Below are 26821 nucleotides of genomic sequence, written 5' to 3'. Positions count from 1 at the left end.
CAAACAGCCGTAAAATCATTCCGAAGAGTTGAATCGAAAGAGAAAACCTGATTAAAATGATGTCAGAGAAATGAAGAAAACAGTAACTTCTAATGATTGTAGTGGATCTTCAGAACAAAGTTTCTCACACGAAGCAGGAAGCAGGATCAGAAACAGTAGATCAGGTCCAGATAGAAATGCTCAGTAATACCACAGGGTGGCTCAAACAATACTTCGCACTGAGTGAGGCTCTGTGCAGTGATATCCTGTGGGTGATTGGCAAATGAGAGACAGAGCAGCATCCAGGAAATGTGTGCTGGGGTTGCTGGGAGATGTAGTGCAGTCCGTACTCTGGAGATGGCTCCCGCCGGTGACCAGAGGGGGAGACAGAGCGCTGACTCCTGATAATCTGAGCTGGAATCTGGTTGGATAGTTCTGCTATTGGTCGCCATTTATGTTTCACCGATAATGTTAGCTTGAGGGTGTGTGGGGCTGTACTGAAAGAGAATGTAAACAGAGAACTCTCAGTTGTGTCGGTGCCCTCAGAGGTGAATTTCTAATTAACTCCTGCCGCTCTACAGAAACTATGTCCTAGAAACTAACTCATTTTGGCGGGATTCTGGGGGAAAAAATGGCATAATCATAATTAAAGACCACTGGGAACAATTTTAAAATGGATCAGAAGATGATCAGAGTGGGACAGATTTGGGATGTTTTCTTTATTTTTTTAAGTAAAAATGTTCTAACAGTATAAACTTGTAAAAACTGGACATATATGTTCATCGAAACTGATTTGTAAAGAACTAAAAGCTTTTCCTGGATGCAAATTGCTTGAATATTTTGGCCTTCTTCTAATGATGAGATGTTCTATACAGTTCAAAAATCTTTGATAAATATTTTTGTTCTACAAACTGACTGAAAATCCACATAAATGTCTGTGGCTGCTTCCTTTAAACCAGTTTGATCCCTAAAATCCCGAAGCTGGACTGTCTGGATCAGGTGGATCTATCATTGTGATCAACCGTATCAGATCAAGTGTCCCGAGATAAGATGGCTGTCGGGCGTTTCTTTGCGGGGGGGCATTTGCAGGCCTTCCCTCCCACTAATCCATGAGAGCAATTGATGGCATTAGCGGCTCTGTCCTGTCAATAGAGCAGGGCGAGGCTCTGCGCATGCTCCGTGGAGTTCCTTTATGGGGAAGAGGCTCAGAGCGGTCCCTCCCTCCTGTCTGACTCCGTCTGGGAAGGAGAGGTTCGGCGCATCGGCGTAGACCGGGAGGCGGTTTGGGGACATATATTTTTATTTTATTTTATTTTGAAACACGGTTTAGCAGCAGTGAGCCTCTTCATCACCATCCTCGTCATCATCATCCGTCGATCCTGCAGTGACAGCGTCCAGGGCGCAGCGCGGCACCGGAAAACATGTCTGGCTACCAGGGCAAGAAGAACATTCCCCGCATCACTGTGAGTGCCGGGCTGGGGTCGGTGCTGACGTAAGCTATGGGGAGCGGGACGCGCGGAAGGGCTTCCATAAAATGCGTAAAGCTGAGGCGGCTGGAGCGCAGCGTTCCAGACGCCTCAGCTTTACGCATTTATAGCGCACTCTCCGCTCAGTCCGAGCCTCGCTGTTGCACCAAAAACGTCTGATTTCTTGCAGCATCTCTGCGACAAGTTGGAATCCGGCACCCTTTTGTCCCTGAACTGTGCGGCAGCTGAGCGTCCACGCCGGTGGTCTTTGTTTGGGGGCAGCAGCAGCTGCTGGAGCAAATTTCATCCTAATTTTCTCTGTCCCACCCACCCTTTTAGCCAAACCTGCTCTCTAGAAAACCCCATCTTTAATAAATGCAGAGCTATATTTGGACGCAGAGTTCACAGCAAGGATGGAGCTCCAATGGAAAGTAGAGGGAACAGGCAGGGTTTAAGGGAGGGGAAGGGGGTGGCAGTGAGTTCCTTCCATGTTTCCTCCTCAGCTGTGTAATGAGGGGAGGATGTATATGCGGGCAGGAAGGAGGCCAGTGTCTTTTGCGCCGCAGTGCCAGTCAAGCGGAAAAACAGGCCGAACCAAAGCTACATTATGTGGACCATCATTATCCAGGAAGGGAGAGGGGGGGTGGGCCCTCTGGGGAGCAGCCTGGGGGCCTAAAGGTCAGGAAAGTAAGAGCCTGAATGATGTGCCCGACAAGGAGGCTGACATCGGACACCAGCTTTGGGTTATTGGATGGATCCTAGACCGAATCGGGTCTGTTTCAGACATTTATGTGGGTTTTAGTCAAACAAATCCAGATGGGTCAACATCCTCACTACTAGGCCCGGATTCGCCAGCCCCACTTTGGGGTGCAGGTAAAACCTCAGGGGGAAATGGAGTGCCCTGAGAGTCCCTAAAACGCATAGAAAACCATGCCATTGACATATCAGTTCATCTATCCATAAATGTTGAATACTCCTGACGTTACCCTCTACATTTACCGGGCCTGGGACAGGCACATGCAGGGCGCTAGTTTGTGCTCTGTTGAAGCTGCATTTATCTTTTTATGTTTGTCTATTATAGAGCCCTTAACGGAACGTAGAAGTAATTAAAGTGGTACTAGTATCTGGTGTGTACCAGAAACTAGTAATATTTTTTTTTTTACTTCCACGTACACCTATTAATTGCTGGTGCACACCAGTTAGTTGCAGGTGTACACCTGTGATTTGGTAATGCGTATCTCTTAGTTTCATGTAAAAACCAGTTAGTTCCTGGTGAACACCAATTAGTCACAAGTGTGCACCAGTAAGTTCCTGATGCACACCAGTTAGTTTCTTGTGCACACCAGTTAGTTGCAAGTGCACACCTATCAGTTGCTGGTGCACACCAGTTGGTTGTGGGTGTGGACCTTTGAGTTGCTGGTGTACATCAGTTAGTTTCTGCTGCACACCAGTTAGTCACAAGTGCACACCAGTTAGTTTCTTGTGCACACTAGTTAGTCGTGGGTGTGCACCTGTGGGTTGTGGGTGCACGCCAGTTAGTTGTAAGTGCGCACCAGTTAGTTTCTGGTGCACACCATATAGTTGCAAGTGCACACCAGTTAGTTTCTGCTGTACACCAGTTAGTCACAAGTGTGCACCAGTTAGTTGTTGGTGCACACCAGTTAGTCACAAGTGCACACTAGTTAGTCGCAAGTCCGCACCAGTTAGTTTCTGGTATGCACCAGTGAGTTGCTGGTGCATACCAGTTAGTTGCAAGTAGGCACCAGTTAGTAGCAGGTGCACACCAGTTAGTTGCTGGTGCACAACAGTAAGTCACAAGTGTGCACCATTAGTTCCTGGTGCACACCGGTTAGTTGAAGTTTCACACCAATGAGTTGCAAGTGCACACCAGTTAGTTTCTGTTGCTTGCGAGAAACCAGTACTTTTTTTTGCTTCTTTGTCCCTTTAGTTGTTTTTAGTTTTTTTTGTTTGTTTTTTCTATGGATTTTTTAATGTAATCTTTATTTCTTTAGTTAATTTTATATTTAGATGTTACAGTCACAGCATTTTTGGGGCGAGTCCTCCCCTTGCATATCCCTCTATCGGGCATTGCTCTCTCAGGAGCAACTAGTGACTCTGCAAATGCCAGAGCACAAACCAACATTGATCTCAAAGATGCTTTGACCAGAAGGTCGTGTGTTTGTAGATGGAAGGCCGCTTATCTCCAAAACGAAGGACTCACATTCCATTTGACTCATTTTTTCTCCTTTTCCCAGAGGGTTGTTTTATTTCTGTGCGTGTTTCAGAGCTGAAGTTGCACTGAGTGCATCTCAACCTAATTAGAAGCATTCGGAGCTGATGTCATGGACACGGTGAAGACGGGAACATCTCTGGGGGGGGGTTTCTTCTTCTCTCTCAAGGACTTTAGCAGCAGCAGCTGGTTGGTGGAGAGATCAGAGGATTAGGAGGTGTTGCAGGCAGGCCTAAGTGGATAGACTGCTCCTTCTTCAAAAGAAAAGGGAGAAAGTAGGTCAGACACGGTTGATTTCTCCAAAACCCGTCTTCCATGTGGGAATATTCCTACATTTTGATGGAGAAGCTGCTGTCTTTGTTTGGAATAGTGTGATGGAAGTGCCTTCAAACCCACTCTGATGACAACTGTGTTTCTAACATGTTCTTGTGGTATTTTTCTGATGATGGAGGACATTTATAAAGAAAATTAAGCTTAAAATGACATTTTTATTATATTTCATTATTCAAGCATGAAGAGTTAAAGTAACTCAGTGTTTTATTTGACTTGTCTGTAGAAATTGTAGATTTGTGAATGATGGCAGCGCTGGAGACCGGACACCGAGTCGTGTGGCGTCAGGTCAGCTCTGCAGGCGGGACTCGTTCTTGCTGCTTGCATTAAATATGAATGAACTTCTGCAAGTTCACCACCTGGAACTGAAGCTTCTCTGTGGCTGAGCTGAGCTGGAGCAGCTCAGAGGAGAGCTGCTGAGGTTGTTCAGGCTGACTGCATCTGTCATTGCTCCGTAAATGTAAAATATGCTGGAATTTCCCAAAGCTGATAATTTACTGAGTGTTTTAATGCCTTAAAATGCATAAAACTACATATAAAATGACTTTTGGGATAAAAAAATGCCCATAAAGAATGCAGTTTATCTTCATGATCCAAAATAGGCTGTAATTCAATTAGAACAAATGAGGAAACAGTTAAATAAAATTAGTTTGGGGGTTAGTTCTGCTATATTTGTCAGTTATTTGTGGCTCAAAAAGACGGTTATAAATATAGATGAAGGGAAAAAAAAAAGCTAGAGAGTCAAAGCTTCATTGTAGAAAGGAAGCCAAAAATAGAACGTTGCTATTAAAAGTCAGCAGTGGATTAAGGTGTCCGTGGCTGACAATCCTCCATGGATGGGAGGGGGGATCATTGAGCAGTTTAGCTGCAGGTGAGCATCAGTCCCTGGAGGCGACTCCATGTGTGTGCAGTTGTGTTGCTGCTCACACTGTTATCTCACAGTGTAAATCCACACGGGAGGCTCTCTTCATTCCGATAACACACAAACACACACATGTTTCACCTTCTCTTTTTAAAGTTCAGCATAAACGAGTGTCTGTGTCTCCGCCTGCAGGAACTCTGCTGCAATCAGCATCTGAGAGAGGCAGAGGTCAAAACCAGAGTTTAAATTCAAAGGTTAGAGTTTAGTCTTTGCAAAAATACTGATTGTTTTCAAGTGGGATGAATGTTCTGACAGTTTTACAGGTAAAGTCTCACTCTGATCATCTTTTGATCTAATTTCAAAGTGTTCCCATTGATATTTTAATTATGATTATGCTGTTTTTCTGCGTCATTTTGGTCATTTTCTGGGTCATACTTTCTGCAGAGTGGCAGGAGTTCATTAGAGTTATGGGCGGGACTTTTGGCGTCCCTCTTACCCTCTGTGTTTGTCTTTTTCCTACAGCATTTAACTTTTAAGCTTAATTTTCTTTACTTATATCCTCCATCATCTGAAAAATGTCACAAGAACATCCTATGGTCTGTAACTATGAAGTAGTAAGTGTTGTGGTTCCTCAAGTAACCAATTTCCAGATCACTTTCTTGTTAAAAAATCTATATTTTCGCCACACTTTTGTGGTGCAGTCCTAAAACAGAGTCTTTGTGAATTATTTCAAACTTGTTTTCCGTTGATTGTCAAACAGAAAAGGTTTAAATTTAAATTGCTACCAAAAAAGGTTTGAGCCTCAAAGTGCAGACTGGCTGCAGGTGACTGATGGAAAACTGCCTCCATGTTTTTGTTTTATAGATTAAAGTTGTGTTGTTCTGCTGGACTCCCTTGTTTTGCTGCCAGCGTGTAAAGTTACACAGCACTATTAGAACATCTGTTAGAACATCTACGGAGGCGGTGTTGGTAGCTCCGAGGTTTTCAGGACTCTCATAAATCCCCGCGCTGGCTGTCGGACCTGGCGTTGGTCTCCACCTGACTTCAGCGACGTTCCCTGGATGTGTTTGGTTCAAACAACAACAAACCATGTTGCTGGGCTACACAAACTGACTTGAAGAACAGGGAAGCTGAGCTCCAGAGAGCAGAGAAGGAGACCAAGACACCTGAAAGAGGAGGAGATGACAGGAGGTGAAAAGCATGGAAGTGTCTCCACTTTGTGGAAATTTTGGTCCGACTCTTGTTACTGTGGGAGACCAATATTTACCACGTTTGAAATAGTTTGAATTGGCCCTGAACACCAGAGTGAATAACAGGCAGGCACATCTTTGGCTGTTTAGTGCGGTTGTCATGGAAACATAGCAAGAGGTCCTTTGAGTCTCCCTCGCCCCAGCAGATCTATTTAGATACCAAAGATCAGTGGTTCCTAACACCACAGACCGGTACCGGAACAAAAACCCGATCAGCCTTTTTTTATGTTTTATTTCTAATCCGATTCTGAGGGGAGTTTTATTTTGAAAAACGAGAGGATTCTCTCTTCCACATCCAACTCATTCTTGACGCTCAGTCACATGTCAAAAATCCATCCGCTACCTTCTTAAAGCAGCTGCAGCAACCAATAATTGGAAACCTCCATGCTAACAAAGTTAGCAAAAAAATATTTGGAAAGTTTGTTTTTGCAGAAAAGATTCACGGAAGAAGAGCCTTTGACTTCAAAATAAAAGTTAGAATTTAACAGACAAAAACGTAAGTCTTCACTCCAAATATTGATTTATTGCAACAGACCATAATATTAATGCATAATATGTAGCGACTGGGTGTCTTTAGGTACAACGATGCTGCTGAAATGGTTGATTCATTTTTATTATTATATTTAGAAAATACCAGATTTAGTTACCTTTTTTTGTATTTACCCATCAGATTTTTTTAGTTCTACTTTGTAAGTTAAGAGAAAATCTGTATCATATTTAAATTGTTTCTACAGGAAATCTAAGTTTGTCTGACATTAAACCGGTTGGTGACCTTAAAGAGGTTGGAAACCTCTAATCTAGGTTACATTATTAGGGTTAGGATATTATTAGGTCTTATATTCTGAGAAATGACAATTAGCAACCATGTATCATTGTTGAGTTATGCATATTATACTGGGGAATGAAAAGTAATAAAGTCAAACTCAAACATTTAAAGGAACTTTTCTGTAAGAAACAAAAGTGGTTCCATTTTCCTGGAGGACAGAGGTCAGTTTTGGAGCATCTGAGGATCACACATGAAACTGAGAACGTCTGTAGGGGAGGGTTTTATTCTGGTGTTATTATCTAGCTGTACAGTTCGCAGCATGGCAAATCCATGAGGTCACAGCTCTGAGTGAGGAATGAAGGCCTGCTACTTCAACAGTGGATCCATTGAGCGCTTGCTAACATCCTGTTTGTGGGCTCCCATTCCCATGCAGGTCAGGTCACTGTCATGTTTGGCTGCGGTCCAGGACACACTGCTAATGAACTTTACATAGTAGCTGTGGTTGCAGGATGGTACACTGTAACAGCTGTGGAAAAAAAAAAAAACACAGCTGAAGCTAAGACGCCTTCAGGAGATGGCTCTAGTTACAGCCGCAATTTCCTGTGGAGCTTCAGCAGCTAATGAGATAATGGCGGTCATGATGGGATGCACGAGGGGGACGGCATGAATCAAAGCAGGAATACGGAAAGGACCAGAACAGGACGACTCATCCTGACACAAATTACAGCGAGATTAGAGCTGAAAGAGGTTCATCACCGCGGTGAGGGCCGAGCCACGCCTTCAGGGGACAACAGGACGCAGCTTTCAGCTCTGCTGACTGCGCTGTCACATTCTGCATTATTTGGTGTGTCAGTGTGAGCATGACAACACATTTCTGCAGAGTAGACTGAGCTTGTGTGCATGAAAAATGATAGATACATTAATAAAATGTAGAAGAAAAAGGAAGACGGTTGTGAGTTCAAATCCAGAGTCATACCAAAGGGGGGTTAAACCACCAAATGGTTCCAGAGCTGCACACAGCTGCACTGTGTCTGCAACTCACCCCTCCCCCAAGCGATGGGTAAAACGCGGAGAACACATTTCGCATATCTAGGTGTGTATCAACTAATGGGACTATAACTTTAACTTAAAAAAACAATAAGAAATCAAAAGTGACACACTAAGAGAATATAGAATCCTTTTAAGTCGTCCCTGACAAGTATAAGATCTTTATTAACTCTAAAAATGTTTATACTATATTTGATACACACTTCTTTGAGACCACTATCTCATTAGCATGATCCAAACTTTCCTTAAAAACCCATTGTCTATGACTTTCTGTCCTGTAGTTCATCATCAAGTGGAAGGTCATTTCAAAATGGCTGCCTCCATGAAATCTCAAAAACACTATTGGCGGGAAAATGTTTTGCTAATTCTTAAAACTTTACGGAGAATTAACTTATTTTTCTTCAGTCTTATAAAAAATGATTTACTTATTTATTAATTGAGATGAGGACAGTGCATTCAAATCAATGTTTTAGCGTAGCTAGAACATAAATGGGCCAGAATTAGCGCCAAAGCTAAATTAAATCTGTTTTTCAAAGGTTCTTAAAACATTTCAAATAAACAATGGCAAACAAAGTAAAGTAGTACAGTCTTTACAGCATACAGCAGCAGACTAGACGCAAAAAACACTTGAATTGTTACATTAAAGACCAAACACTAAAACCCAAAACTCTGGTAGCCTATAAATGAACCTGGAGAATCATTGAAAATATTTTTTTCAATGAAAAAAAAAGCAGTCTTTTTTTTTGCAGATTTGTAAAACAGATTAAGTTTTAGACACAACCTCTACTATAAACTCTCCTACATAAAGGAAGTGCTGTGTACAGTTGGGGGGGCCTGCAGCAGTTGTGCTAGGGGCCGGGGCCGCCGGGCAGCAGCTCTCACAGAGCAGCTTTTGTTTGTCGGGCACGCCGGAGTCCTTGTGACCAGAGCTGCCACTCCCTTTTCTTTTGGGGAGAGGGCCCGGTCCCCGAGCGTGCGCGGGGGGGTGGATGGGTGAGTGTGTGCATTAGTGGAAGTGGTGGACTCCCTCCCCCTCTTTCCTCACAGAAACAAGTGTTGCAGCCACAGGCGTGATTGATTTCCTGAGCTGCCCTTCCATTGGTTCGCTGTGGTGCCTGTTACTCTAACAAATCCAGTCCATGAAAAAAAAAGAAAAGGAGGGGGGGTGCATGGTAAATTGGGGGGGCTGCTGCCTTTGTTGTGCTTACAGTGAATACATTCCCAAATGTTGCAGCAGAGCAGAAGTGATCCAACAGTCACAGGTGCTGTTTAAGAATGTGCTGATGGGAACAAGCTGCCTCTGAACAAATGTACGGTGGCCAGCAAGGCTCACATAAATGCAAAAGATACAACATAATGACAAGAGTCGAAGCACAACAACAAAAGATAAAGCACAACAACGAAAGCCAATCACAACGACAAAAACCGAAGCATGGCGACAAATGGCAACAACATTACGACAAAAGCTGAAGCACAACGATAAAAGCTGAAGCACAACAACGAAAGCCTCAACACAATGACGAAAGCAGAAGCAGGATGACAAAATCTGACAAAATAATTTTTAAGGTCCTTCCAACATAAGCATATCTTTACATCTCAGTGCAGTGATGTTCGGTAATTGTATCTAGTATTTAACAGTATCTAACAGATCACAATGACAAAAACAGAAGCAGGATAACAAAATCTGAAAACACAGCAACAAAAGCCAAACACAACGACAAAAGCTGAAGCATGACAAAATATGACGACAAAAGCACAGCAACGAAAGCCACAACACAACGACATAACACAAAGCACAATAACAAAAGCCACAACACAACGACAAAAGCTGAAGCACAATAACAAAAGCCACAGCACAATGACGAAAGTGGAAGCATGGCGACAAATGGCAACAACACGGCGACAAAAGCCAAAGCACAACAACGAAAGCCACAACACAACCACAAAAGCAGAAGCAGAATGACAAAATCTGACAACACAATGACAAAAGCCAAACACAACGACAAAAGCTGAAGCACAACAACAAAAGCCAAACACAACGACAAAAGCTGAAGCATGACAAAATATGACGACAAAAGCACAACAACGAAAGCCTCAACACAATGACGAAAGCAGAAGCAGGATGACAAAATCTGACTAAATAATTTTTAAGGTCCTTCCAACATAAGCATATCTTTACATCTCAGTGCAGTGATGTTCGGTAATTGTATCTAGTATTTAACAGTATCTAACAGATCACAATGACAAAAACAGAAGCAGGAAAACAAAATCTGAAAACACAGCAACAAAAGCCAAACACAACGACAAAAGCTGAAGCATGACAAAATATGACGACAAAAGCACAGCAACGAAAGCCTCAACACAACGACATAACACAAAGCACAATAACAAAAGCCACAACACAACGATAAAAGCTGAAGCACAAGAACAAAAGCCACAGCACAATGACGAAAGTGGAAGCATGGCGACAAATGGCAGCAACACGACGACAAAAGCCAAAGCACAACAACGAAAGCCACAACACAACCACAAAAGCAGAAGCAGAATGACAAAATCTGACAACACAATGACAAAAGCTAAAGCACAACGACCAAAGCTGAAGCACAACAACAAAAGCCAAACACAACGACAAAAGCCGAAGCATGGCAACAAATGGCACCAACATGACAACATTGACGTCATTAACCATAAAGGAGATAAATAAAAATATGCAATCGCAGCCCGAAAAACAGAGAGCCCCCGGCTGCAGTCACTGCCACTGCGATCGCGATCGGGGGTTCATTTCCCGGCAAACTGAGAGCCTCCGGCCCCAGCTAAAATCAGAAAAACCAGTGTCGTTTTCTAGGACATAGTTTCTGAAGAGTGGCAGAAATCCATTAGAAACCCGCCCCCACTTCCCATCATCCATATGTATACGTGCTCTCCTACTAGCTATTTTACTGTTTGTGTGGCAGTAGTTCATTAGAAATTCACCTCTGAGTTGTGTGCAGGACTGTTAACACTGACTAAGCCTGCCCTCACTTCCCATCATCCCTTTGTTTACAACCTCTCTGGCTAGTTTACAGCCAATCACAACTTCAACCGAACATTAGCAGTTTAACAAAATTGAAGCTATTCTTGTTCCAGATTCCAGGTCAGAGGAGGAAAACAAAGACGTTCATGGATCTATTTGTCTACATACATCAGAATCGGGCGGAGAAGGGAGCAGCACATTTTCTACATCACAAATATGATCTTATTCCAACGACATTTTTTCGTCTGCTCCTGATTCCCAATGATTTGGACGAAGAAATATGCAGAAATGTAACTTTAAGCTAAATTTTCTAAGACTATGTCCTCCGTCATCAGAAAAATGCCACAAGAACATGTTAAAACTCAATTTTCCTCGGAATCAGTCTTTAAATGAAATCAAACCCCGTTGTTTCCATCTTTGTTTCCCGTTAGCGGGGTCACTGCCAAAACATCCATGAGAAAGCGGCTCCTGTTCCAAACATCACAGTTCTCTGTGTCAGCGCCTCTTCCCCCGTCTCCACCCCCGTGGTGGAGGACTGGGTGTGCGTGGTGTGTAAAGGTATCTGAGTGTGTTAGCTGAAGAATGGAGTCAGCAGAAAGCCAGCGCACAGACATGTGTCTCTTATCAGCCTGAGAAGGCCAAGATGTGTAAATTTAGCAGCTTTTGGGTTGTTATTGTTCTACTGTGCGAGCCAAGTCACTCGTTTATGAAATACTTCCCACAAGATCCCACATCGGAACCTCTATAAACCTGTCTATGAGCGTCTGTGAGACATTCTTAACTGATCTCATTCTTTCACAGAGCGACCGTCTCCTGATTAAAGGAGCCAAGATCGTGAACGATGACCAGTCCTTCTGCGCCGACATCTACATGGAGGACGGAGTCATCAAGTGAGTTCACTGATGTTTCTTTGAGCTGCTGCCAACTCAGCAAAAAACTTATCTCAACAAAGACGCATCTGGTTTCTCTCTCACTCATTGTTGCAACTCAAGCTATAGTAGTAATGCAGGAATCCAAATGTTGGATTTTGTTCTAGTCATGTTTTTTTTGCATCACCTAAAAGTATTTTTAAATCATTTTTAAGGTTCTTCCAACATAAACATCTCTTTACATCTCAGTGCAGTGATGTTCTGTAATTGTTGTATCTAGTATCTAACAGTATCTAACAGATCTTCACTCATGTCAGTTAAATTCTGAATGTCCCTCACCCTCATTATGACCCAAGAATGGACAAACTTTTTGACATGTAGGTTCTAAGATTTGACAGAAAGACCAGGAGCAGATGTGTGGAGTTTTTTTGGTTTTTCACCTCATAAGAAAAAAAGGAAAAACACAAATTGGGACAAAAACAGACTTCAATTTTAATTGGAAATTAAAATATACATTTTAAAACTGAAGGTTTTAAAACAAGAATTTTACTTTTGTTTTCATTTTAGTGCTAATATCGCCAATAGATTGATACCTCTCAGGGAAAAACCCAAACTTGGAGATTATTATTATATGTGGTGTTGAAAGGATCCGAAAAATGAATGTTGGACTCAATAAACATGTCCGAAAAATCTTCAGGGACCACATAAAAAAAATAAAAATTCTTGCAACTAAACAAAAAGTCAATAACAGGAAAAATAAAAGCTTAATAAGGATTACTAATTAATTCCAGTTTGTTGGATCAGAATAAATAATTTAATGACGCCATATGGTCCAGAGCTGTAGTTTCCCACCCCCCACTCTAAGTCATTGACTGTATTAGAGAACTGGAGTGAATGAGTGTGACATCATCCATAGAAAATGGTTTACTTCTGGCTCCATTGAAATGAAGTTAATTCAGTCGACTTTTTTTTTCTTTGATGTTTCCATGTTAATTAACAGTAATCATCGATTGGTCCGAGACAGTTGAGTTAATGTTTCTATGGCAACCACTGTCGCCTATCAATAGAGAGTTTGTTGGAAGGCCACACCCTCACTACTTGTAATAGGGATCAGGAGAATCTTCCTTTTATGGGGGGATCTGATTGGTCAGATTATAGCATGATAAACTTGGACTGCAGAAAAATGTGAAAAGACAGGATTAGCAAGAAGGTGTTAAAAAAGGGATCAGAGGATTCTGGGATACTGTGTTCTTGAGAATTCGTCCACATTTTAGCCCTTGCCTCCCCCTCGTCCCACAGCAAAAAGAGACCTACGACAGAGTTTCCATACTAAACAGAGGGGGAGGCCAAGTGAATTAGGTCAGGTCCACCATGTTTGTAATTAGGTCAGATCGGTCTCAAAGAAGCAACTTTTAGTTTGGGGACTGGTGTCCTGTCGGAGACACAAAAATGTGTGAAAATATTCAACAAACTATAATAATATTTGGAATAGCTCTGGATAAGTATTGCACAAATGTTGCACAAACTGCTGATGTGGGCCAGAAGTTCTCCAACATTTGTGTCTTCTTTAGACACGTTTTGATCTAGATTGTCTCTAGTAATCCCATCGAGGAATAAACAGCTATTACTCAGTCATTCTGTTTGTCAGAGTAACCATTCTTGCTCTGGTATTTCTTTTTTGACATTTTCTTGCTAAAGCTATTTTTTATTTTCATGAAACTTTTTTTTATTTCTAGTTATTCAAGTTATAAGCCAATCAGATTCATCAGTAAGCATCTAGCGCCCACTGGCCCCCACCAATAACTTTATTTGGTCCCAAAATGGCGTAATGGGACTTCATCCGTACCTAAAAAATGACGTAAAAATGGCGACTGAACTGTCTTCGTTTCGTTGGAACCAGAGATAACAGGTTTCTGTCCCTCTCTATTCATGTCAATGGTGTGGAAGTGACCCCCACATTGATATCCCAGCATTCCTTTGTTTTTACACGCTCTTCCGCTAGCTTACAGCCTCTTATAACCCCAAGCTAATATTAGCGTAGCAAAAAACACAGTAAGCAACAAAAACGGTTTTGATCCAGATTCCACTTCAGACCAGGAAAACAAAGACGTTCATGGATCTATTTGTCTGTAAGTGGATGTATCAGAATGGAGCGGAGCAGGGAGTGGCCGGCAATCGTTGTGTCACAAACTTGATCTTTTTCAAACTGCGAGTTTTTGTCTGCTCCTGATTCATCACGATTTAATTTATTTTTATTCATTTATTTATTATCATTTCATTCATTAATTCCTTTTTCACAACTGGCAGCTGCTAAATTATAATTTTTTTTTTTAAGTTAAAAAGAATCAAATTATCATATTTTTCTTTGTTGCTTTTCAGTTGATTTTTTGTCCTAAAACAGAATAAAACAATGTCTGTCATTTGCAAACTTTATTGTTCCAATCTTCTAACAGTTGGAGTAGAAGTTTTTATTCTCAGAAGTGACATTTTTATTGTCAACATTCTTTTTTTTTTCCAAAACTTAAACTGGTTTTCAGTGACCTAAAAGTAAAAGCGTAGAACTAAGAGAGTGTCTGCTGCTGCAGGAGGAGGAGTAATCTCTCCTTTTGTTTTTTGTTTTTTTTTTTAATCCTGATCTTCTCAGACAAATTGGGGAGAACCTCATCGTTCCCGGCGGGGTGAAAACCATCGACGCTCACGGCCGCATGCTGATGCCCGGCGGCATCGATGTGCACACGCGCTTCCAGATGCCCGACCGGGGCATGATCGCCGCCGACGACTTCTACCAAGGAACCAAGGCGGCGCTGGCTGGTGGCACCACCATGATCCGTAAGTCTGATTTCAAAATAAAAGAAACTTCCAGATCAGGTTATAGGAGCAAACATGATTTGGTCTTTAGGTTATATTAAAATTATTCATTTTATATTTAATGATGTATTTGTCGTCTTTTGAGATGTTTTATGTTAAAGACAGTAAAAAAAAACAGTAGTGGAGTTATTTACAGTGAAGCTTGAACTAGAGGTCACCCCGCCCCCCTTCCCTTCCTCTGTGCCGTGCTGGTTCAGCAGTTCCACTTTCTTCTGTGTGGCTGCAAAACAAAACCTCCCTGCTCATCATCCTCACTTCAGGCTGAAGATGAGGGGGGGGGCAATGCCTCCAGGTTGGATTAATTATCATAATGGATGTCAAAATATCTCTGATTTCTTAACTTTTTTTTCCATTTGCTTAGTGATCATCAATGACACGGTTAAATTGTTTTTATATGTCACAAATGTACCACTATTTTAACTTTAATAACTATAATATTGATGCAATGTAAGCTTTATGTATATGTTTTAGATATATGTTCAAAGAAAGTGAAGAAAACAATGAAAACCTTTAACGTACAGTTTAAATCTTTGTCTGAAATTACGCAAATGAAACTTTTTAAAAATTAATATTTTTATACTTTTTTATTTTCATTTTTATTTTTTATACTAATTTGTTTTGAATTGATAATGTAAAAAATCATAAACAGAAGTACAACAATGAACGACAACATTTTGAGTTCGAGAAAAGCCTTAGATGAAGATTAACAATTTATAGAGTTAAATAACCTTTTCAATTTATACAAATTTTTTTTTACAGAATTACAAGAAATTAACCCAAAAAAAGTAATTATGATCAAAAGTTTACACAAAAAAGTACATATAATGTTGACTACCTTATATCTATTTTAATTGCTTTGAATTTGTTTATTGATTTACAATTTTTAATTGTCAAAGCATAAAATATGCACACAAAAAAAGAACTTGTATGAAGCTAATAAAGAATAGCCTTTTTTAAAAAAATACTGGTGCACAAACAATAATATTTGAAGCTTACTATTGTAATTTAGTTTCTAAACTTGAGGAGAAACAAGAAAAAAAGTGAATTTCCGCTGTCCAAGGTAAACTGCAGTCGTCTAATTTACAAAAAAAGGAAGAAAAGGAACATCCAGAAAAAAACCCAAACTGACAGTAGAACGTAAAGACGCCACCTGTGTCTGATTGTGTCTCCGTGTCCGTTTTCCCAGTGGACCATGTGGTACCGGAGCCTGGGGTCAGCCTCCTCTCGGCCTTCGAGCAGTGGCGGGAGTGGGCTGACAGCAAGTCGTGCTGCGACTACTCGCTGCATGTCGACCTCACCGAGTGGCACAAGGGCATCCAGGAGGAAATGGAGACGCTAGTGAAGGATCACGGTACGAACACACCACGGAAAATCAGGATTCAACGGATTGAAAGGAGTAAATTTGTAACACTTAAGATGAGGTGCTGCAAAACACTCAGTATAATGTTGACAGTGATAGTTAATGCATTCGTTTCACTTGTAAGTAGTTTATTAATATGGTTTTTATAGACGATGGTTTCACTTTAAATGTCAATGAATCTTACTGTTAATAAACACTATTCATCTTAGTGTGGTTATAAATGTCTTACTAATATCTTATTAATAATGTTTGTTAATATGTTAAAGCTTTTTAAGGAATCTTATTATAAAGTGTTGCCGTTACATTGCACATTTATTTGAATTATTCTATTTTTATAATTCCTGTAAAAGCAGAAAAAGTCTGGTTCAGCTGTGATTGGTCAATTCCATTAAGAATAAATGCTGAAAACCCCCAAATTTTACACAAATATAAAGTTTAAAAAAGTGTTTTTAGGAGTCATCGACAGAATATTTTTACACAACAAAAGAAAAAAAACAAAAGGATAAATATAGAGATAAAAGTCTCTAGAAGATTTCACACAAACCACAAAAACAAAGTAAGAAAATTGATTTCAGCATCTTTATGTTAGATAATTCAAAATAAAAAATGTTTATTTAAGTGTGGCATATTATAAGTTGGCTTTGTTTTAAATGAAACTTTGTGTTATTAATACCAGTCGCAGTAAAAAGTACTTTCGTTGTTTAACCGCTGATTGAAAATGTTTCCATCGTGTTCTTCAGGAGTCAACTCGTTCCTCGTCTACCTGGCTTATAAGGACATTTTCCAGCTCACTGATGCTCAGGTAAAAAAAACTTTACCTCCTTGAATAGAATAGAATAGAATAAAATAGAAAATAATCGAATGGAACAAAACGTTATTGATCCCATAAAGGGGAAATTACCTTGTTACCTGTTAAAATGATCAGATAGATCATAACTAAAGCTAAAAATACACACACACACACAAATACTGTCCAGTTTGCTTCGTCTGTTTCTCTTTCTGTAGTTTAAAACATAATAGATATAAGTTAACAAATGTAGATTTAATGTGATAATAGGAACAACTTTGGAAGAATCCTGATATATTTTCTGTCGATCATGTCTTTGCTGCAGCTAATGTTGAGGGACCTCAGACACTTACTTTTAACAACAGCTTTACCATAAAAACACTATATTTTATCAATGATTTGTAAATGTTTGCAGAAATTAAACAGGAAGTGTCCCTTTGTCCTTCTGCAGACATCCCAGTCCCTGATTGGTCAAAGTTTGACCTGGTTTAACTTTCAATGTGCGTTCAATAGCCACGCGTTTTGTATGTGGTGGAGCCCAAAAACGGTTGTGTAGCAACATGTGAACACAAGAGGTTTGAACGTTGAAACCTGAAACATGTATAAGTGACTTCTCATTGGAAGTGGTTGGAAGTGGACCTTCATTGACAGTGGCGGCTTGAACTCACAGTGCTGAGGGCGGTGTGCACACGTGAGAGTTATAGTGAAAGCCACATCTCTGTAGAGGTCTGAAAGAAGGACCATGAAGTTCCATAGAGAAATGATTCCATGTTCTGTGTTCCAGGTGTATGAGGTGTTCAGTGTGATCCGGGATCTGGGAGCCATCGCTCAGGTTCACGCTGAGAACGGAGACATCGTCGCTGAGGTACAGTTGTGTCACATCAAAACTCCCATGTGTGTTGAGGTGAAACGGAAGTGATTTTATGACCACAAACTCTGTCTTCACAGCCCTAACAAAGCTGCTCATGAGGAACATGTGAGCACCGGCACAACATTTCATACATTATCTGTCTGTGCTGTTGTGTGCGTTTGTCCGTTTAGGAGCAACGCCGCATCCTGGAGCAAGGCATCACTGGGCCTGAAGGGCACGTGTTGAGTCACCCCGAGGAGGTGAGACCCGTCAACACGTCTAGCTTTGACTTTAGGGCGACCTGAGGAATAGAATCCAGCTCAAACGCTGATTCTAAGGCAGGAGTGTCCAAATCCAGGCCTCAAAGGCCTACCTGTTTTCCATCTGACCTCCATTGAAACTTTATTGGCTAAGCACACCTGATCCAGGTAATCAGCAGCAGATGAGATCATTTCTGGAATACCGGGGGGGATGACCCTTGAGGTCTAAGGGCTCAAATCAGGAACAGTTTAAAATGAATGAAAAAAACAGATTAAACAAATTGTACATTAAAAAAAAAAAGTTATTTAATTTTTTTTTTTTTAAATTTAAAATCTGGTTTTTCAGTCACTTTAATCAGATTTGGATTTGACCCCATAAGATTCATGAAAAACCTGTGGACTCTTCTGTAAAACAACTTCCTCTTAGGACTCACTTTTTAGAAGACAAACAAAAAGTTCTTGATCTGTAAGAAAAGTCTCTTCGGTTCTTCAGGTACCCATAAAAACCTAATGCAAAGGCAGAAATTGTGATTATTTGTGAGAAAGCTATAACTTCCCTTTCTCATTTCAAATAGTTCGAACCTAATTACTAATTTCCCCCAAAAAATATCATTACTAAAAAATAGAAATTATAGCTTTTATTGCATGAAATCAAAAAGATTAATCATAAACCAAATATCAAGCTTTAGAATGAGCACCAAGCACGTTCTGTTTTCTGTACTTTTGTTTCCAGGTGGAGGCGGAAGCTGTAAACCGTTCGGTGACGGTGGCCAATCAGACGAACTGCCCCCTCTATGTCACCAAGGTGATGAGCAAGAGCGCTGCTGATGTCATTGCTCAGGCGAGGAAGAAGGGTAACAAACCACAACTCTTCATGCTTTTATGGATTCTACAGCTCCTGGACTTTTAAAAAAGTTTGTAAAATATTTCACTAGAAATTAAATGAGTAAAAGTTCCTCTGATGTGTGCTGATCAGGCACTGTGGTCTATGGAGAACCAATAACTGCCAGCCTGGGAACAGACGGTTCCCACTACTGGAGCAAAAACTGGGCCAAGGCGGCGGCCTATGTCACCTCCCCGCCTCTGAGCCCCGACCCCACCACCCCTGACTACCTGAACTCCCTGCTGTCATGGTAGGACGGGCTCACTCAAAGCAGAAGAGAGCTTTCTTTTGTTGATGATCATGAAGTCGTGTCTCCTCAGCGGTGACCTGCAGGTGACGGGAAGCGCGCACTGTCCCTTCAACACGTCTCAGCGCGCCGTTGGTAAGGACGACTTCACCTTGATTCCTGAAGGCGTCAATGGTACGGAGGAGCGGATGTCTGTCATCTGGGACAAGTGTGTGGTACGTTCACCTTTTACTTCATCGTCCGACTGGATTTTAGAACGGAATTATGTAAATTGATGCTAAATTAGAGTTTATTAGTTAATTGTTAACAGGGAAGCGTGGTTTGCAGTTGGTAAGACCAACTCTGATGAAAATCTATTGGCATTTTTCTGATGATGGAGGATGTATATAAAGAAAATGAATCTTAAAATTGCACTTCTGAGTATTTATTTATTCAAATTGTTGTGAATAAGCCCCCGACTCTGCTCCTTTCTATAAACAGATGGGTGAGGGGAAGTGGGGGCGGGGTTGCTCTGCACTAGCAGTCCCACCCACAACTCAGGGGTGAATCTCCAATGAAAAAAATACTGCTGTTCTACAGGAACTATGTCCTAGAAGATGACGTTTGAAAAAAAAATTGGCCTAAAAATGCATAATTAAAAGACTAACGACTAACCTCTAACGTACAGTTATATTGTAAAAAAAACTTTTTACACAAAAATGTGAGAGTAGGTTTGGGTTTGATATGGGTACTAAGATGAAAATGTTCTCCTTAACCAAATAAAATAATACTTACATAACAGTCCCATTGCATGTTTAAGTCAATCTCCATACTTCACAGTTGGCATGATGCAAATTTATTTGGTAGATACTGATTTATATTCTAAAATGCAAAAGATCATAAAAAATACAGATTTTTTATTGTTCCATAGCGTTAAATACATTTCCAACTTCTCTAACCTTTAAAGTTCCAACAGTTGTAATCATCTATACCAAATTATCATGCTGCCACCACCATGTTTGACCACTGCTGTGATTTTCATTCCTCTATTATTATTATTATTATTATTATTATTTTACATGTTTAATTTTAATTTTTTGTATTTTTTAAAATAATTTTTATTTATTAATTATTTAGTTAAATTATTTTTTTAATTTTATTTTTTATTATAGATGTTGGTTTATTTATTTATTTTGCCATTTTCTACAAAATATCCACAAATATTGTTTAGAAGACTCTTTAATAGTCTTCTTGTATAATATTGTAAACTTTTCATCATGTGAATCACTGAAGTGTGAAAATATGAAACTAATGTAACTATAAATATAAAGAAAAGCAAGAAATTGAGCAAAAAAACTGATAGCAAACACTTTCAAAATTACTTTATCAACTGAAACAAATATGATTTATTCTGTGCACATTCTTGATTGTGTTTCTACAAATTTGAGTTACCAATTTAGAACAAAATACATCTCAAACCCTCAAGATATAAAGAATTAACAGTTTTTTCTGGATTGTTTCAATAATTAAATTGTTTTTTTGTAGCAAATATCATATTTATTGTATTTTATTTGCTTGAACAGAAGTGTGGAAGAGATTTCAATGAATCCTTTCTATTGTAATCTCCTGCACTGAGCCTGCATTTGGACGACTGTTGGAGAAAACATTTCTCTAACAGGAAAAGTCTCCAGCAGAGCCAGACTAGCTAAAGGGGACCCTATGCTGTGACCCCATCTGGTCTCAGCAGGACCAACCAACGAAATCATTAATAAAAGCATAAAAACTAGGACCCAAGTTTTTTTTTTTTTTATTCTTTAAACGTTTGGAAATCTCCAGTTGTGGAAACAGCAGAGCTTTGACCACATTCACGTCCACAGAGGATCTGCTGCTACACTTTGTAATGATGTGTGACATCCAGCAGGGATGAAATTACCATCGAATGTTTGTATGCTGCAGTCCTGCTCAGTGAAACATGTCATTTAATACACAACAGTATTACCTCAGTCCCACACTGGTGGAGGGGAATAACTGCCCCCAGGGGCGATAGAAATAGCCTGCTGGACTTCTGTTTTATGTCTTTGGGTTGTTCTCACTCACTGGTTCTTTCCAGGTTACTGGGAAGATGGACGAGAACCAGTTTGTGGCTGTGACCAGCACCAACGCTGCCAAGATCTTCAACCTGTACCCCCGTAAGGGCCGCATCGCCGTGGGCTCAGATGCCGACCTGGTGCTGTGGGACCCGGATGTTACAAAGATCATCTCCGCCAAGAGCCACCACTCCGTACGTCTTCCTCTCATCGAGTTTTTTTTTTTTGCTGAGTTGAACAATAAGTGATGTTGTGTAATTAGCATGAGTTTGTTAACCCACTCTGCTGCTTGGACGGACTTTCTGCTGTGTGAGCACCGAACAGGGTGTGGGCCTCTCACAGTGTTAAGGGACTGATGTCATCCGAAAAATCTGCCAGAAAACTGAAACTCTCATCTGCATAAATCTCTGTTTGTTCCTGGATCGGTTCCTTTACGTCGTCACATCCTTCTCCTCCACTGCAGAGGACACACCAATGGCTCACTTTATATGTGTGTGTGTTATGAGATAGCCCAGCCCACTGGTGATCTCATTCTGGTCGTACAGAGTTTGCCACATCGCCATGAGCTCAGCTTTGGTTGCAACCTCCAAACCACGCCGTTCCCACACACAGCCCAGAAACCAACCAGCTTCCTTTACTAATTCAGCTATAAAACTAAATTTCTCTGAGCAACATGACCTTCCTTCTTTCCATCTTCCCGCCATCCAACTTAACATTTATTAGTCTTTCATCAACACTAGATACATGAAAATCAGCTTATATATATATATATATGTATATATATCAAAACTGACAAACCTGTAGGGGGCAGAAGGGGACTTGCAGGAAACATAGTTATAAACCGCTCAGTGACAATAGTGAAAATGTTCTGGCATGGTTTTTCTATGGGCCAACACATAGGAGTGAAGGAGGTGAGACGCAGAATTACAGATTTTTTTGTAAGACACCCGAACAGGTCAACCGCTTGAACAGGTGCATGTGACTAAAGCAATATAAAATTCATTTCCAACATAAAAACCAAAAGAAAAAAAACTACCTCCACAACCCGATACATAGTATTCCACCCCACTCATATTCACAGTAGAAGCTACCACGGGATCCGTCCGATCAAAGCAAATGTCAGATGTCACGTCCCATAGCTCCTCAGACAGCCAGAAGATACACTTAGTCTGCAGATTTTCCACAGATCCGTGCAGGTCTGCTGGTGTGGAGGAAAAGTGCACACATGCAGCACAAGAAAGTGCTGAGTGGTATTCTTCTGTCAACACACTCATGCATGTTCAAACGTTTGGAGTTTCAGCTGAAAAACCTTTGTGCTCATGCATTTATATACATCTATTAACTCTAAAAACATTTTGATTATAGGAGCTGAGTAATATGATCAATATTTATTATGATCTGAGGAACAAATCTAAATATATGAAGAAGCGTGACACCAGAAGCAGCACATGCGTGTGCTCTCAAACATGCATGAGAATTTTCTGATTTTTACCCACAGGCTGGGTTCACTCAGAAAATCTGTGTGTGATTGATTTGAAGTGATCAATAGTGATAAGTTGGAGCCAGAAGCTTCACTTGGTTCCACTGAAACCATTTACACTTCATTTCATGGTCAGCTTTTTGGTCAGCAATTTTATGCACAAACTCAGCTCATTCAATGAAAGCATCACATGTTGCTCTCATTGAGAATTGTCGTTTTTTACTCTCTTAAGATGCAATTTTTAAAGCGTTTGCCTTAAGTTTTTTTTTTTGTTGAGCTAAAGTAGGGGTCTGCAACCTGCAACTCCAGAGCCACGTCTGGCTCTTCTACTCCTCCATTGTAGCGCTCTGATTAAAGAAAAATACAAAGTAATTGTAAAGTAAAGTTAAAAAAAAAAAAGTAAAATGACTTATCATTCTGCGAGCGTCCAAAGCACAGTTGTTATAGTGGTTTGATAATCGAGAACTAAACATTCTGACAAATTCCAGTGTTTTAAGAGTGCCTCATGGTTCAAAAAATACAATTCATTAGCTATGTTTAATTTTATCAAGTTACATTTATGAATTTCTGGCTAAGAAACACCATAAACGTTTAAAAAGAATTTTTTTTTTTTTGGTGACATTTTATTACCTTACACTAGATTTGCTCCATCGAGATGATTCTATGTGATACAGGAAGTCTTTTATTTTGAAAGGAAGTCTTCTAAACCTATTTTAAAAGTGACAAACTCATATTTTGGATGTTTTCTCAAAACGTTTGTTTTATTGAATGCCCCCCAACAATAATAGTTTACTTAGTATAAAATAACATCATAAATACAAAGTCTTATTTTTCTAAAGGATGTGTGGCTCCTTATTGGTTGTGGTCTGTGAGAAATCGACCCAAATGGCTCTTTAAGTGTTAAAGGTTGCAGACCTCTGAGCTAAAGCATTTTCCTGCAAATGAAAACAAGAATAATTGCTTTTTTTAAATAATTGTTTAAGAATATTAATTCTCTTCTCCTCCCAGACTGTGGAGTACAACATCTTTGAGGGCACGGAGGTGCGCGGCGGGCCTCTGGTGGTCATCAGCCAGGGAAAGATCGTCTTGGAAGAAGGGAACCTTCACGTCACTGAAGGTTCCGGACGCTTTGTGACCCGCAAACCTTTCCCTGACTACGTCTACAAGAGGATAAAGGCTCGCAGCAGGGTACGCGACCTCTTCATTTACATACATGTTTGGGGTTGACGATGCCTTGACCGGTTTCCCCACAAACAGCTGGCTGAGTTGAGGGGTGTACCTCGAGGACTCTACGATGGTCCAGTCTGTGAGGTGTCGGTCACTCCTAAAGCAATGACTCCTGTGTCCTCTGCCAAGACCTCACCTGCCAAGCAGCCCAGCCAGCCGGTCCGTAACCTGCACCAGTCTGGTTTCAGTCTATCCGGTAAGATTAAAGCCCCAAAAACTTGACTCCTATCATCTGGTGCAATAGTTTTTGATTTCATTGAAAAGAAGCATACATTTTAAAAAAGGCAGAACATTTTCATTTTGGTCCTTTAGGTGCTCAGGTTGACGACAACATCCCTCGCCGAAACACTCAGCGCATCGTGGCGCCTCCAGGCGGCAGGGCCAACATCACCAGCTTGGGTTAGAGCTCCGCCCCCCCTGTGCAGAGGAGGGGGAGCAGATTTGTGGAGGAGTGGCCTTCAGCAGCTTTGAGGGGGGGCTAAGTCTCAACACTAAACCCTTCACGGCCCCTGAGCGAGTCATCCTTCAGCCTCAGCAACTCTGACATTCGTCCTTTGCGTTTTTTTCCTGCACATATTCACAATCCCTGTCCAAATAAAACCTGATGCTAAGGGACACAGTTAGATGCACACTCAGAAAAAAAGAAAAAAAATGCCTGCCTTGTCTGATAGTATAAAGAGAAAATATTTCAGCACTTTTGACACCATTACTTTAAAAAATGTTTTATTTTAATCTCCTCCTGCCACGCATCCTTCTGATGTTTGCATTAACACTGTAAAAAGAAAGTTCCTGCAGGAGGTCCATTGTATTTCCATTCCTCTTTATTCTGCAAGAAACAGAAAAAAGCAAAGGTACAAAACCAGGACTGATATGGTAGTTTAGAAAACACCAACAGTTTTGCAGTTGAGTAAAAGCTAGTAAAATGCTGTCAGGACTGCCTTAAGATTTAACAAATGAAAGATCTTTATTTGCATTTAAAACTTCTTCATGTTTGTTATGGATTAATTAGCTTGAAAATAATTTACGCTTAATTTCTCAATTTAATTTAGCAGAATATATGTGGAAGATATGGTAAAGGAACATTTTGATTTGTTAGCCGTATTTTATGAGGAATTTGGAAAATCACACAACAAAAAAGAAAAGAGAAGTTTTAGCGTCATGTGTCTTCATTATGAAAACCTTCTAACCTCAAAAAACAATTTCTGTGATGCTGTTTTATTAAAAAATCCATGAAATTGACATGTTGCCAACATTATGTGTTAGCTAAACCTCACATAAAAAGGTTAGCATTAGCCCTTTGCTTCTGTGAGTAGACTAGCTTAGCAGCAGGGTTTGAAAACAGCTAACAGTTCCAATAATACATTCCTAAAACTTCACAGTACTTTTTCTCCACTTTTTTATTCTTTAGAATTAAAAAAATTCAGTTATTTCTGACATCCATCAATGCTAACTTTGGTGTAAGAAAATAATTTAAATAAAAAGAATTTGTTTGCGTATTAAATCATGATTGAAAGCTAACAATAGAGGGCATCTTAATAAAGGGATTGAAAATTTAAACTAATTCACCATAATAAAACTACAAATTAGCATGCTTGCTAAATATTGATAGTAAAACAATTAAAGGGTTTTAACTGGATGTTTTAAGACACCCAACAAAAGAAAAAAAAGATTCCAAAAGGCATGCTAACAGCATTTGTTTTTGTTATAGCATTAGCATTTGTTACTTGTTTAATTGCTGCTTCTAGAAACTTCCAGCACTTCTGGTTGAATCAGACATTTAATTTTCCCTAATTAAACTTTTCTAAACATAAACTGCAGCTAAAGAGGGAATATTTGAAATGCTACAGCATCAACATTGTGTGTTATTACTGTGAGGCAAATATTTTTTATCATATATATCACCACATCCTTTTTTCCATTTTTCTTGATCTTCATTGTTCTGTAGAGCAGAGATAACATTTCCAAAGCCATCGGATGGCAGTCTATCACCGCACAGTGCATTTAGAAACACAACCTTGTTTTTCTCTCACAAACATGACTGTTTTACGCTCATCGACGTCCGCCTTTGCTTTCTACTATTTAATGTGCCTGAACCTACAGGAGCTGTACGCAGCTGTTATTCTAACTTTGTTATTCTTTTAAGGGTAAGTGAAGGTTGTAAGATAAAAAAAAAGTTGTAAAATAGCCAGGATTAACCGATTCAAAGGTGCCAGATGTTGCGCTTTCGTAGGGCCTGCACTGCAGTTAAAGCCCGTGTAAAGACGAAAAATGCTCAGTATCTTGAAATGTTCTAATATTTGAGTTTTTACCTTGATGTCAAACTGCTTTTTAGTGTCATTCTGTAATTAGACGCCTAAGGGCTGAGCACTATTCATTTATGCTTGAAAGTAGACATGAGCTATTGTACTCTTTGACTCGTGTGCAGTGTTGGTGTGTGAGGGATGGGACAGCAGGCTCCTGCACAACACTTGTGTTGGATCTCAGATTACACCTGTTTTTTTTTTCTTTTTTGGTTAGTCATCAAACAAACTTCCTGCATTCCTGTTTATGCGAACACGGTGCTGACCAGCCGTCTCTCCTTTAGGGGCTCGGTTTAGATTTCAGTGCTACATCGGTTTGAAGAGACCAAAGTTCTTTGAGAGTTTGGTCCATGACTCATTCACATGTATACACGCATAGATAAAGTAGCTGTAGTGACATGCATGACCTCTGTTTCTGCCTCTCTTAAAGATAACTGGAAGCCTGTAGAAGGCCTGTAGAAGGCCTGTAGAAATGCTACACGTCTTCAAAGAATCCCAGGTGAAGTGAATGTAGCGTGTTCATGATGTACAGAGAAACGGCGCTGGGAAATCAGAAAATCAAACAACACAGCACAAGGTTTTTAGTTTTACATTCATTTCCTGTTTTGTGTTTTTTAAGGGGCGGTGTGGCACATTGTCACTAACACTAGCACAGTTTGGCAGCAACAGCTTCATTCACTC

The 26821-nt window shown here is 40.2% G+C and overlaps 1 protein-coding gene and 1 long non-coding RNA gene across 3 annotated transcripts in view; one reads left to right on the top strand and one right to left on the bottom strand.

Annotated features, from left to right (window-relative positions):
* dpysl2b (dihydropyrimidinase like 2b) overlaps nucleotides 1-26358 on the top strand; it is a 29254-nt gene extending 2896 nt beyond the window's left edge. The window contains exons 1-14 of one of the 2 annotated variants that reach the window (XM_024299287.2): nucleotides 1135-1442; nucleotides 11745-11833; nucleotides 14457-14641; nucleotides 15867-16031; nucleotides 16781-16842; nucleotides 17612-17692; nucleotides 17869-17937; nucleotides 18671-18791; nucleotides 18914-19070; nucleotides 19141-19282; nucleotides 21157-21327; nucleotides 23622-23801; nucleotides 23871-24036; nucleotides 24153-26358. In XM_024299287.2, the coding sequence (XP_024155055.1) occupies nucleotides 1401-1442; nucleotides 11745-11833; nucleotides 14457-14641; nucleotides 15867-16031; nucleotides 16781-16842; nucleotides 17612-17692; nucleotides 17869-17937; nucleotides 18671-18791; nucleotides 18914-19070; nucleotides 19141-19282; nucleotides 21157-21327; nucleotides 23622-23801; nucleotides 23871-24036; nucleotides 24153-24244 (1722 nt within the window). In that variant the 5' untranslated portion in view covers nucleotides 1135-1400 and the 3' untranslated portion in view covers nucleotides 24245-26358. Of the gene's footprint in view, nucleotides 1-1134; nucleotides 1443-11744; nucleotides 11834-14456; nucleotides 14642-15866; nucleotides 16032-16780; nucleotides 16843-17611; nucleotides 17693-17868; nucleotides 17938-18670; nucleotides 18792-18913; nucleotides 19071-19140; nucleotides 19283-21156; nucleotides 21328-23621; nucleotides 23802-23870; nucleotides 24037-24152 lie in introns of those variants that run through there. The other variant, XM_024299286.2, reaches the window with a different exon arrangement.
* LOC118599433 lies at nucleotides 3404-5278 on the bottom strand. Its single transcript, XR_004948778.1, has 2 exons — nucleotides 4009-5278; nucleotides 3404-3929 (listed from the first exon to the last, which is right to left on the bottom strand). It is a non-coding gene; the product is annotated as an uncharacterized LOC118599433 (long non-coding RNA).
* Nucleotides 26359-26821: the final 463 nt, after the last annotated feature.

Source organism: Oryzias melastigma, linkage group LG12 (assembly GCF_002922805.2).
Source record: "Oryzias melastigma strain HK-1 linkage group LG12, ASM292280v2, whole genome shotgun sequence".
NCBI lineage: Eukaryota > Metazoa > Chordata > Actinopteri > Beloniformes > Adrianichthyidae > Oryzias > Oryzias melastigma.
Note: the sequence above shows the minus strand (reverse complement) of the source record. Positions and strands in the feature narration are given on the sequence as shown.